This window comes from Natator depressus, chromosome 2 (assembly GCF_965152275.1).
Source record: "Natator depressus isolate rNatDep1 chromosome 2, rNatDep2.hap1, whole genome shotgun sequence".
NCBI lineage: Eukaryota > Metazoa > Chordata > Testudines > Cheloniidae > Natator > Natator depressus.
In genome coordinates this window covers 184,975,918-184,989,812 of record NC_134235.1, presented here as the reverse complement: position 1 = coordinate 184,989,812, position 13,895 = coordinate 184,975,918, and the positions used below count along the sequence as shown (strand labels likewise).

General features: G+C 43.5%; 1 protein-coding gene across 2 annotated transcripts; it reads right to left on the bottom strand.

Annotated features, from left to right (window-relative positions):
- Positions 1 to 7,022: 7,022 nt before the first annotated feature.
- Positions 7,023 to 12,490, bottom strand: LOC141981651 (C-C chemokine receptor type 9-like). 2 transcript variants are annotated; one of them, XM_074943275.1, is made up of 3 exons: positions 12,380 to 12,490; positions 9,674 to 9,734; positions 7,023 to 8,973 (listed from the first exon to the last, which is right to left on the bottom strand). In XM_074943275.1, the coding sequence occupies exons 2-3, from the start codon at positions 9,689 to 9,691 to the stop codon at positions 7,762 to 7,764; spliced, it is 1,230 nt and encodes a 409-aa protein (XP_074799376.1). In that variant the 5' UTR covers positions 9,692 to 9,734; positions 12,380 to 12,490; the 3' UTR covers positions 7,023 to 7,761. The 2 variants fall into 2 exon arrangements, with proteins under 2 accessions (XP_074799376.1, XP_074799377.1); XM_074943276.1 differs by having other exon boundaries at positions 7,023 to 8,926.
- Positions 12,491 to 13,895: the final 1,405 nt, after the last annotated feature.

Here is a 13,895-nt window from a genome sequence, read left to right as displayed (position 1 = left end):
AAAAAATACGCTGTTCATGTAGGGCCCAGAGTAGCTTTGCTTCTGTAAAAAACAGTAGTGCAACCTCAAATATTCAAAAACATGAATTTGCCCCGCCACCCCAAAATCTAGAGATTTGTAAGCTGATCATGAGTTTTTTTAAATAATAAATGTTGGGCTTTTTATTTTACCTTTTTTGCTTTTGAGTCTTTAGGGTGCATTTGCATCACATTTTCACACTTTCCTCTGCAAGCATCAGGGGTAGAAACTTACTTATTGAAAAAGGAACACTGAGATTCTCCTGCAACCCCATGACTCCAGCAGCTGGGGCTTAGTGAAAAACACTAAAAACTGTAAGTGTTGGCAACACTGAAAAACAGCATCCAGCATCAAAAGCACACGTTTATTATCAGAGCTGTGCTGAGGTTGTGAGTTATGTTATCAATAAAACTGAGACATAAACGAGGTAAGACATGTAGCAGTTGTACGACATCAGAAATGCAGGGGGGGAGGGGTTGCTTTTTTTTTTTTTAAAGTGTTTTCCAGTTGAAAAAATTGAAAAAAGGCAATATCCCAGAACTTCACCCTAGTGGGCTGTTATGCTGACTGGGGAGCAGCTGAGTATGCCCTGTGCTCTGGCCACACCCCGCACATCAAATGGAGATGTGGCTAAGAGGGGATGGCAGCTCCACAACAGCCACCTGGGCAATCCCCAGCTGCTCCAGTCGGGTGGCTTTGTAGCCCCTTTGATCTCTGGAGCATTTCAGAGGCAAAAAAAAAAAGGCTATTTTTAAGCCAATACGAGGGATTTACAAATAATGTATTTAGAAACAGGAGATTTATACTGTTAACGTTGGATGAAATATTCTTAATTAATGATTATGGTGTGGTTTAAACTGAACAGGAATCCATCCATGCAATCCAATAGACTGGAGTGTTTCTACATATCTAGCCAAGGTGCTGTGTGACAACCTGTTAACCTACCTGGTTTTCCATTTGTACATTAATAAATGGAGGCAAAGCAGCCCCGAATGGACAATACAGCAAACAAATAGTCCAGAAGGATGTTACAAGAACAGCCATGATTCAAGTGTCAGAAGCCGCAATTCAACAAAGTACTTACGGACATGCTTAACTTTCAAGTTATTGGGATGGCTCGTGAACTTAAAGTGAAGCACACGCTCATGTGCTTTGCTGAAATTGGTCTTTTAAGAACTGACCATCAGCTGCCATGGAAATAAGACAAAAGACACATTTTAATCTGTAATGAAATTAAATTAAAAGTGAGTGGTACTTTTGTTACACAGAGGGTACACATTATAGCACAGCAGAAGCCAGTTACCCAACAACACAATGCCCGTTACTGGGCTCAAGGATTTACACATATTTAGGTAGCGGTAACAGTGATGTGCAGACAGGTGTTTTTGCTGGGAGTCAGAGGATGTGGCTAATGATACTCTCCCATCAGAGTTTACTCTGCGTAGGGTAGAATTTAATTGTTTTTTGTCTTTTTGTTTTTTTCATTGCTTGACAGTGTTCCTTTACACTTCTATAAGTGTTACTGAAAATTGGTTCATGAAAACTTACTGACATGTATTGCATAAAAAGAGTTTACAGCTTTGTAAAATGATGAAGTTGTAAAGCTGCAATACATGACTTGACTTGGTTTTGTTTTAAAATTGAACTTGCACTATAGTTTTAATAATGCTCAATGAAATTTACTGTAACTTCTTCAGAAATATCTTTTGGTCATAACTGCCAAAGAATTGCACAATGGATTTGCACCAAGTTCAACTTAACTTTCACAGAGGAATAAAGCTTTTTTGAATATTGACGTCTGTACATTTATGGGGATGTAGACGGCTTTGTACTGGAATATTTCTTGATACTTTTTATTTTTACTCAGGAATTCAATAAATAAAATTCTATATCATTTAGAGTGAGCATCCTTGGTTTTGTCTTGAAGATGAGAAATTGAAATACTGCACAATCAGGTTTTAAGCAAGAAAAAAATTAAGAAAAATCTTGAGGCTTGCTTGTATCATGCCAGTAAAGTAATCGGGTGAAATTCACACCTCTGCAAATGCTTACATGATGCATAGACTTTGTTCTGGTTCTTTGCACAGAGGTGAATTTAACCCATAATGAGTTGCATTGAATTCAGAGTATACACAGTAAGGACCCAGAAGTCAAATTTCTAGTGAGCAAATTGTTATTGGGGGGAGGAGGGGGAATGTCTGTTCTTTGCTAGATCAATGAGAAGACTAAATGCCCCTTGGGCCATAATCAGCATTCATCAACACCTGGACACACTGAGTCAATGGAAAACACATAGGTGTAATCAAGGTCAGAATTTGGCCCATTGGGCCAAGTTCCTCTCTGGTATTTCTCCATTGATTTAAGTATTCTAACCCAATTTTTTTAATTTACCTTTTGTGTTTGGTGGTCAGAAGTAAGAGAAAATTGATATTGGCTAAGATTTTGAAACATGGGTGCCTAAAGTTAGCCTCTTAGGGTAAGTCTGTGGAAAGGAGTCTCCGAGCCTGGGTTGACAGACTTGGGCTTACAAGGCTCATGCCACCCTGCTAACAATAGCTATGTAGACATGGCAGTTTGGGATGGAGCTCGATTCTGAAGGCCACAACTTCAAAGTGCTGCTACCCAGCTATTTGTAGGGTGAGCCCAAGTCTGTCGACCCAGGCTTAGAGGCTCGCTGCTGGTAGCTGTGTAGCTGTACCCTGAAATGCACGTTTAAGCACTGATATGAAGTGACTTGATTTTCAAAAGCGCTGAGCACCCAGGAGCTTCCACAGATGCTTTTGAAAATCAGGCCACTAGTGTAGGTGCCCATATATGGAAGTAGGAACCTAACTTTAGGCACCCACATTTGAAAGTTTTGGCTTTATCCTACAATGAAATAATGGAGGGGATCATTATGGAACACGGGGGTGGTGCGTGAGAAGGAACAACATCACCACAGATAGCAATGCATCCGTGAAGGACCATACATGGGATGGAAAACAACTGGGGCGCTCCTCAGAGATTTTCCCACTTCCTCAAAGGAATCTTGTCAGACTGGTGTAACAGGTGAGTGAGCCAGCAAACCTGGCTGTGACAGGTGAGTCTGTGCCAAATTAGGTCACATATTTGTTTAATTTTTGTCTGTGCTGTGTAAGACCTTATGAATTGAGCACGTGCTAAAACTACACAGATTGGGGGTGCAGGGTGAAGCCCGTGGGAGAAGCAAACAGTCATGATGCAGAGAGCTGAAACTACCCCACCAAGCGTATACCTGATATTGGCCAAATTCTGCCCTCATGTGCGCACAACTCACTGGGCCCCCTGTAAATGGTGCTGCATTTGGCCCATCAGTGGAAACGTTTCTTTCTGTAACACCAATTTTTAACTAGCTCAGAGCCTACAGGTTTTTTAAATTATTCTCTCTCTTTCCTATTGTCTCCTCAAAATTCTGTGCACAAAAGCCTACTCAGAGTTATGTCCTGCTCTGTTACACTAGTGCAAATCCAGCAAAGTTAGATCAGCTTTCTTTTGCTGTAACAGAGCAAAAACTAGCTCATAGTTCTTACCAGTCTTTATTCAGGCAAAAGTCTCAGTGAAATCAATTAAGAATTTGAGCTGACTAAGACCTGGAGATACAGCAGTTATTATACAATGTGCTGGACAGGTTCCAAATGGGGCAGTTTTTCTAAGCCTTTCTGTCCAAATTATGCCAAAGTCCCATAGCCTGCAATCTAATTGTTCTATTTCTATATAACACATTAGACTGTCATTGTTTCAAAAACCTTCCAATGACAATACAAGAAGATCTAAGAAGTGACTCATAGGCAAAGTAGCATGACCGGGTCGCAACCTTTCTGTATGAGAAAATACAGATTAGGTTTCAGAACACTCAAAAGCTTCATGTGTCAATTAACCCAGGAACATGGTTCACCAAATACCACACAGTAAAGAAGCCATTATTTCTATAAAGGAGACTTGAGATTTCAAAGGGCTGACAAAAAAGTAATACTGAAAGTGACATGCAACCAGGTGGGGGTATTTTGAAGTGCAGTCTTTCACTTTTTCCCCACACTGGGGGATATGTGAAGAACAGTGGTGAAGAGCTAATCAGCACCTCTTCGGTAATTATCTACATAGTTTGCTCTGCTGGTGTAGATTTTTTCGATTGGCAGATGCTAATGTGGTTTTCTTGCTGTTTGAGAAGCGGGTTCACTGTCTATCATACGTGAAGATTCCACTGCTTTAGCCAAAGCCTGAACTCACTGTGGTTCTCACAGCTGAGCTAAAAAGGCAGAGCAAGCAGCACTGTGCTCACAAGGTGAGTCCTAGGAGCTGCTGGCTGGAGCTGGAACCCGTGTCAGAGAAGGCCATTTGTCCTGGACATCAAGTCAGTGCCTAAGGTTTGCTCATTTACTGTTCAGGGCTAAGGATTAAGAAGGCAGCTTGCAGGGGAAGTAAAACTTTAACTAGAATTTAATTAGCAGAAAAACAATGCTATGTTTATGGCTCATTTCCGTCCCTGCCTTGAGATAAGTGAGTCTCCAAAGGGGATCTAAGGAACACCTGTTCTAAATGTTTGTGCGTGTTTAAAATACTCTAATTATCTAGGGTTTTTTTTACCAGGATAATTATATTGTATAGAACAACTTTAATATACAAAGCCTCACAAAGTGCTGTGAGGTTCATAAATGTGTCCATTGGTTTTATTCTATGCCCCAGTGCAGCGAGCATCTCTCAAACAGACACGAATTCAGGATTTATTTTCCATAACATGCTTTGCTCTCTCGTGTACTAAAAGTAATCAGTCTATCATGTTCTTTTCATGCTGTTTCGCGTTGTGTTGAAGCACCATCCTGCAAAGCGCTGAGCACTCCTGCATGGTGCTGAGCACAATCAACTGTAGTCTGTGATAGCTGAGGGCACTCAGAATGTCCTAGGAATGCTCCATGCCTTGTAAGGCCAAACTCTCAATAAGTTAATAAATCCTACATCATTTCGATAAACAGCAGTTTTGTTGCTTCTACTTGCAATTTGGGGCTTTGTCACCAAAGTCTTCTTTGCATAAGCCCTATCTTAGCTCTTTCTTTGGGACTTTTCCTTACCATTTACTTTAAAGAGTTATCTTTCCTTTTTTGTACCATGTTTTCCTCAGCATTCTTGAAACTTGCAATCTCAAAACTGCCTGTGTATGTCCCTTTGCCTGCACATGTGCCAGTCAGGTCATTGTGTGTCTAGCTGCCTTCTTTGTGCACAACGATTTAGGCTTTGTACGTGCCGATGGGTCAGTGTGAAAATTGTGCTCAGAATGGAGGCTAGCTGGGAATATGATCCTTAATTCCAATGCTCTGTGTGCCTGTTGCACTCGTCCTGGAGCATGATAATACTGAAAGAGCTCCTTCCATGAGTGCTTACCGAAACTAAAATGGCCACCAAGAGACATACAGTCTAGTGCATGTTAGGGAGCAGAAGAGAGCAGACAGCAAAGCTGTGTATCACTTATGCCCAGATCTTGTCAGTCAGAAGGATGGTGTTTATGGCACCGAAAAGCGAGACAGGAGACCCTGAGCTGGATTCCGTTTCTGACTCTGCCACAGTCTCCCTGTGCACTTGGAATATTGAGAGGCTAAATTCATTCATGCCTGTTAGGTGCTTTTGACACCCCTGAGCAACAGATGCTATAGATGCGCAGGACATTATAATTGCATAATGTGTGAAACTGGCCCATCTCCAGTCTCTCTAAACTGTTCCCGCACCTTAGGTTCCACTCCTTCCCTCTCTCTGCCTTACAGGCCTCAGGCTGGATACACTTTCTGAACCAGTTTATTATGCTCACCGTGGTTCATTCTGGCATCCGTTTGTTCGTTACGTCCAGCTTTACCAGAGGGTAAAAGGCAAATGCCATATTGCCAGAAAATTACAAATATGACCCTCTAAAAATTGTGCTGTACGATACAATGTTTATTTATGTGTATATATAATGCAAGTGTCTAACATCAAAGCATTATGGTACAAACCATGCACATAGTTTCACCCTAAAATCAAAGACCTACCAAAAAAGAATCTAAATCAACTCAGTTCCACCAGCAAGAAACCATCATATGTCCACTATTCTAGCAATGTAGCAGCTTTGGAAGTGGAACAAAATTAAATCTGCCTTCACTGAGGTTACACTTACAAATCAGAGACTGAATAAAAAAGCATCAGGGGAGTCAAATTCAGTTCTCATTCACTCTGGTGTAAATCTGGAGTAGCTCTAGTGAAGGAGCCAGAGTTACTCTGAATTTAAAATGATGTCACTGAGTGCAGAAATTTACCCTAGATGATTCTGGGGCTGATCCTGAGAAATGTTGCAACTCTCACTAAAAACAGCTTTCACCTCAGGTTGCCAGGTGTCCAGTTTTCACCCGGAACACCCAGTCAAAAAGGGGCCCTGGCGGCTCCAGTCAGCACCGCTGATCAGGCCATTATATGTCCAGTCAGTGGTGCAGCAGGGCTAGGGCTGGTTCCTGGCCTGCTGTGGCTCCCTGCAGCACCTGGAAGCAGCGGCACATCCCCCATGCAGCACCTAGGCATAGGGCCAGCCAGGGGGCTCTACGCACTGCCCCTGTCCCAAGCGCCGGCTCCGCAGCTCCCATTGGCTGGGAACCGCAGCCAGTGGGAGCTGCGGGGGTGGCGCCTGCAGATAGGGCTGTGTGCAGAGCTACCTGGCCATGCCTCCGTTTAGGAGCCGGAGTGGGGACATGCTGCCGCTTCCAGGAATCATCTAAAGTAAGCCCCACCCGGTGCCGGCACTCCTGACCCCCTCCCATGACCATGCCCCAGCCCTGATCCCCCTCCCATCCTCCAGACCCCTCAGCCGCAGCCCGGAGCCCCATCCTACACCCTAAACTCCTCACCACCCAGCCCACCATAGAGCCTGTACTCCCAGACAGAGCCCTCACAACCGCCCCTGAGCCAGCCCGGTAAAAATGAGTGAGTGAGGGTGGGGAGAGCAAGCGACAGAGGGAGGGGGAGGGGATGGAGTGAGCGGTGGGCAGGGCCTCGGGGAAGGGGCGGGGCAGGGAGCAGGGCAAGGTTGTTTGGTTTTGTGCAAGTAGAAACTTGGCAACTCTACTTTCACCTGTTACAGAAAAGGGACTTTGAAAAGCTGTCAGTGACATGACCGTAACAATCTGTAGCATTTTTCATTTTATGAAGCATTATACAAACATCAACCAATTAAGGCCTGATCCTGACAGGTACTGAGCACCTGCAACTCCCATTGAAAACAGTACTGGCCTGACTCCTCCCCTGGCTTTAGTCAGTCGGCATGGATCGGAATGGGGCAGTGTGAAGCAGCCACCAAGTCTTAGCTATGTCCATGGCTACAGTAACTGAGCTCCATGACCACAGGTGATCATTCCCTTAAATCCCTTGCTGCTTCAGATTGTTCATTGCCACAGCTGGGTTGGATATTTACAGTTGTAACAAGATTTGTTTTTAAAATCCCCTATCCTTTGACAGTTCTGCTTCCAGATAGCGTTATACTATTTCTCTGGCTCTTTTCAATGGTTTCACTTTCAGCCAGAAGTGTAGGGCTCGATCTTTGAAGGTGTTCAGCACTCCAAGGGAAGGTGCGGAGCACCCTCAACTCCTGCTGACTTCAGCAGAAGTTGAGATTGCTCAATACTTTGAAGGATCATTGGATCAAGCCCCTGATGAAGATCCTAATTCACTTTGTTGAGTAGGATCTTTCTTTTTCTTTCACAGGGTAAGAATCACTTACAGAGCACTGAATTCAGTACTCCTTCCTCTAGCCAGACTCCCATTAACTTCGAAAGTAGCTTGGCAAAAGTTGGGTGTGAGTGAGGAATATTGGTGCATACTCAAAGTGAGAGAGCTCCTGATTTTTGATGGCCCCAGCAATCCAGACCATTTTGAGCTCCCTTCTTGGCTATCATATATGAAAGAGCTCTGTTCTCGGCTCTTACCAGTGCGGTGAATTGCATCCTCCAGAATTTTAAAGAGGGCTTTACGGAATCTCTCCCCAGCAAACACATAGAGGAAGGGGTTCAGGCAGCTGTGAAGGAAGGCGATGCTCTGAGTTATCTGGAATCCAAGGTCAATGTTGTCAGAGGTTTTGCAGTCATATATGACCATGGTGTAGGTGTCAATGGTTTTGACCAGCAAAATGCTGTTGTAGGGCAACTGGGAGAGGAGGAAAGCTATGATAATCATGATGATGATCTTTAATGATTTGTGCTTTTGGGATCTTTTCGCTTGAAGAAGGGTATGAATTATAAAAGCATAACAAGTAACCATGACAAAGAGAGGAAGGAGGAATCCTATTGTGATTTTCAAAGCTAGGATAGTAACTTTGATGGTTCGGGTAACTGTGGTAGGGTATACCATCTTGCAAACAGTTGTATCACTAACTTGCTTAGATTCACTGTATACTATTTCTGGGATGCATAAGCCTATTGCAGTCAGCCAAACACCAAAGCAAACTAGTTTACTGCGCAGAAGCCTTTTTCGCTTAGAGTTCTTAGCTTTCATGGCCTGGACAATTGTAATGTACCTGTCAAAACTAATGCATGTCAGAAACAACATACAGCTGTAGAAGTTGATCTTGTACATGCTATTGACAATTTTACACATGAAATTCTTAAAGATCCAGCCATCTGAAGCTGCTTTTGCCCAGAAAGGGAGAGTGAGAAGGAGGAGCAGATCAGCAATGGCCAGGTGCAGCAGGTATCTGTCAGTGATGCTCTTTCTGTATCTGTATTTCCAGTAGACGAGGATGACTAAGGCATTACCCATGGTGCCAATGGAGAAGACAATCCAGAAAAATGCTGGCAGGAAAGTTTGAGCAAACTGCTGGGCGTGACCTTTTTCACAAATGACGTCTGTGTGGTTAAATGGGTTGTTGTATTGCGGCAACACAGAACTAGAACCCGTAAAATAATCCAGGTTAGCCAAGTAGTTCTGGGTGGTCTGCAGGGGAACATCAGATTAATTACATGCTGACAAAATCATTGAATAAGAAACAGTGAAGGTGGAATTTTGAATTATTTTTGCAATAACCTGGGCAAATTTTCCACCACCAGAAATTGGAAATTTCAAACCCTCCGTTGACTGTCGATCAGAGTAATGCCCAATAACCCAAATACATCTGAGTGCAGATAGTGCACAGGTACAATCTATGCTCTTCTTGTGTGAATTTAGGCAAATCAATAAGGTTCTCTGCTTTTCATTCCCTAGGCGAGAACCACACAGCAGGAGGAAATTAACATAGCTGCCCATTTACATCAGCTGAGGATCTGGCTCCCCAGCTATAAACTACAGACAATAATACTTAGCTCGCAAAGGTGTTTCAGGGTAAAGTGCTTTAAGATCCTCAGCTGGAAGATCCAACAGGAGAGCAAAGTACAGTTATACCCTCAGCTCAGCAGGCAAATTCATGTCCAGCATCTTTTGGCTAAACCATAAGTTTGCATGAGCCGAGTTGTTTGGTAGGGCAGGAGCATCCATGACTGAACAGACGTTCATTGCTAGCTTGGAGAGGACAACACAGTTCTAGAATACGTTCAGGGGAATGTGTTGTAGCGCCTTAGGGAATGATGGTATAGCCTCGGTCACAACTGAAAGGGGGGAAGAGAGAGAGATTATTCGGCAGTAGTAGATTTATACTCACCATGCTTGTAAATGCCATCTGCAGTCAGATCTTTATTCAGTCTTGAAAACAACACTATGAACTTGAGAGGGAATAAGGTGGGTAAGAGACATATAAAATACAGACCTTCAGGCAGACTGAGATGAGTGTAAAAACCCAGGAATATTCACAGAAAGCCTTCTCATATGAGCCTGCAGGCCAGATCCTACTCTCCTTCCTCACATGAGTTGTCCCTTTGAAGTCCAACTCTGTGGGTGGGTAAGATGAGCAGGATTTGACCCTGCAGTTTTCAGTTATATTTGCAGCTTCGTTTTCATAACGCAAGTTTTCCAAAAACAAACCTCTCTAAATATGCTACGGCATTTACATTTGCTTTTAACAGCATACTGGCTGCAGCTTTTCAAGTGCTCTGTGCAGGTTAAACATTTTTAATGGCTAGGATTACTTCTGTTTCATTTTTAAGAAGCTGTACAGTCCCTGGGTTCACACTTTTTTCTTTAAAAACTGTTAAATAAAACTAACATAACTTTCCAAAAGCTCCTGGGAGTGAAAAACAATTGTCTCAAATTATGTGTCACAACTAGCAAGGAAATCCACCTGTCTTCATTACCAGCCTCTAGTTTAAAAACACCTCCATTTTCTGCAATAACTGGTTATCTAATCTTTTTCGTTCCCTCTGGGAAATGTCTTTTTCTATAGGCCGTGATCTCTACTTGGGATTAGTTTAAATTTTAGTCTTTGATGACCAGGAATCATGTAAACCATGTAAAACCCAAGGGTGGACAGGAATGGGCCCAAGAAAACCTGTGATTTGCACCAATTAACTATCCTACATTCAAGCAGGGGTAAACTAAGCTAGTGCAAATCATGGCTTTCCTTGTCTACAGTTGACAATTGCACCAGTGCAGCTATGCGTCAATGAGTGAATCCCAAACACTGAGAAGACCTAGGGTTTTCCCCTTAAATACTATTAGCCAACTCAGATGGTGACCATACACTCACTGGATCTCTACAACTAAATGTCTGGAGTTCAGTGAAAATCACTCAGGACATTCAGAGTGTCACTTGTTCCCGCATCTTTGAAAATAGGTCACACTACAAACAGGTTTCAATGTGTAGCCGGAGCTAACTCGTAAAACCGATGACCACAACAGCAAAGTTACATTAAATAGTGCTTTTTCCAAGGGGAAGTGACCAACGTTCAAGTTGTAGTTTCCCATGAAACTAAAGAAAAAATTCTCTGTTTCTCATCTGTGCTGACTCATAAAATCTCTCCTGATCTTATTACTGCTGGGTGTTAATCTATCATCCAATCCCTCACTGTATTATCACCAGCTATGCTATTCATTTTTATTGAGATGACAATCTCATTCAGTGTGTGTGTATGTGTGTGTGTGTGTGTTATCCTTAGGTCTAAAATCTTTTACTCTTGCCCTCAGCCCAAAAGTGAAGGTTTGAAGAAAATCTTCTAGGCCTTTTTGTTATTAGCCAAGGGTCAAAAAACAACACTTCTTTCACGCATTATTTGGATAATTTTTTTCACCCAATTCAAAATAATTTTGTTCTAAAAGTACTAACTTTGGAACTGAGCTGGCCACCTTTTGTCATCCTGGAAGGCTACTTATGTGAATATTTGTAACTTCCAAGTAAGGTTTGCAAAATGGAGTCTTTGCATGTATATCACTACAGGATATGAGCTTTGACAAGATTAGGTGAAAAAATAGATTAAAAAATAACAACATTTAAAGTAATGAAAAATATATGCTCTAGTAATTTTAATCATATAGAGCAACAGAGGCTTGCAGAATTATGTAGCTCCCTGGAGTTCTATGCATTGAAATACCTTCAGTAGATTACTTTTTATGATTCTATCTATGCTGTGGTGCATTTAGTTAAATTTGTGACCCCGTGCTTAGTTGAGGCTCACATCCGTAGAGTCAGATTTCCTCTTTTTAAAAAAACAAAGAAGGAAATTAAATGCCTATAACTATATTAATGTCACAATGAAGATGGGAATTTTACAGTAGTAAGAGGAGGCAGATTGAAAGTCCCCATCTCCACAGAAATCATAAATTAGTCATACTACACCGAAATGCTAAGGCATAAATATTAACACCAGAGAGCATCATATAAAAATAGTACATGTGAATGGGGTGCTATTTTACAGTTCTGAGATTCATCAGATAATTGTAAATTCAGATAATTCCACCGGAGCCGATGGAGTTATCTGGATTTATGCTGGCGTAACTGAGGAGGAAAAAAGGTGTGCCAAAAAAATCCTTCCTTTGGTGTATGTAACATGTTAGCCACAGCGTTGCTCTCAAAGGGGGTGGGGGGGAAAGTTATTGTTATTTCACGTAGCTTAATTTTAAATGTTCAGAGATATTTTAGATGTTGAAGATACTGACTCATTTTCCTACAGCAAACCCTGAGACGGCTCTTAGTATCGATTTCCAAAATGTTACTGTAAATCCTTTTGGGATGCACAGGGGTAGCTTGGCTGGGCTGACTGCAGCAGCCTTGGGCACCCCAGCAATTACTTTTAACAGTAAATATTTTCAAGTAAAAAGTCGTTACAAAAGGGTGAGTTAAAAATTGAATGTACTGCTTGCCAAGAGAGGCCGTATGTCACAGAGATTCATCTCCACTGCAGCAGCATGTAGAAAATAAACAGCAAAATCTTAACCCTCATGCCAGGGAGAGGATGGGAGAAAACTGGGCACTTACCAGTGGCTGTAGCTCCTTATTGAGTCAGTCTGTCAGTCACTGCACTGGTGGCCCCAGGTGACCGTGTGCTCCTAGGACTTTAGCAACTCCTGGAAAGTGTTTGTCATTCAGTGCGGGTCTAGGAGGGCGTATGGCTCCAGGACTCTGGGTTGGGTGAATCTGATGCTGCCTTTTTTTATCTGTGGCTTCAGTTGGTTGCAGCCGCATAAATGAGGCAAACCAACCCCTCTCCTCACCTGGAGTTTCAGTAAGCCACACCCTGATGTTTTCTTCATGCTGCACAAAAGCTGTTCTTAGTCTTTCCCCTCCCCCCTCTTTGGGGTAAGTAGTTGGATCCCTGATGCCTTTGTAAATGTTTTTCTGCCTGTTAGCATCTGTCTGCTCATACAGCAGCTAATGCAGGGCAAACCAGAAATGCCCAGTGCTATGGCTGCCCCCTCCACAGGCAATGTTGAGAATAACAGAGCCCGAGGGAAGGGTGAGAACAAATGAGTTGCAGCCATAGTCCTGACCTCTCTACACTGGCCAGTTCATCTGGCTTGGAGTGAATGGGAGCACATCCTGCACCCGCTGTGGGAGGCCCTGTTTTATCCTTCCACAGGGGCTCTCCTGTACAGAGTAAAGGCCAGGCAGGGAGGCTAGTCCAAGCTGTTGTAATGTCTGCTTTCTTCCAGCCCACTTGACATGTGTACTAGGGGTTGCCAAATTCTGGTGGACAGGCAGTAGTGTGATTTGCTGAGGGGAGGAGTGGAGCACAGACCCAACTCTCGCCCCCTTACTGGGGCTCGGCTCAGGCGTTTCCTGATGCGGAGGTGGGCTGGTCTTTGGCTGCAATGGGCCTGGGCCACCCCTCAGTACCAGCACAGCCCCAATGCCCAACCACGATTCTTCTCATCGGCAGAGAGGTGGGGCTAGGCAGGTCGACTGCATTGGTTCAGCATCTGGCAAGACAACTGGGGCCCCAGGAGACAGAACAATTCTTCCCTGTGGGTGTCATTTTTCTTGGCCTCGCTTCATTAGCTAATCATCAGTCCTAATACACAGACCAATTAAGGCTCCCAGGCTAGGCAGAGGTTCCACCTGTGCTAATTCATTTTTGATAGAGTTGTTGAGGCCCTGCCTGAAGTGGTGTTCCTGGGCAGCCCCATTCTAGTGGGGATCTGCAGCCAGACATCAGCATCCCACTGCATATTTGGCGACAGACCCGGGCTCCTGCCAGAGGCCTGGAGAGCAGCTTCTGCAGTACGTTCTCAATTAGGGCTATCAAAGACACCTGCCATTGCCTGTACAAAGCAGTCCAAGTGTTCAAAGTGAGGCCTGGACCCTTCCAGGAGTGGGGATGCCCACATCAGGGCCTCTGTGGTGAGCAGATTAGTACCAGTCCTACTCAGGACTGATCCGTGGGGTACAAATATGGCTGTAACATGAACTGGAGATGACATTGGTTAAGGAACCTATGAAACTTGGCATAATAGCTGTTGAACTTTGTCCAGTAGAAGCAGCTTGGTCATTCAGA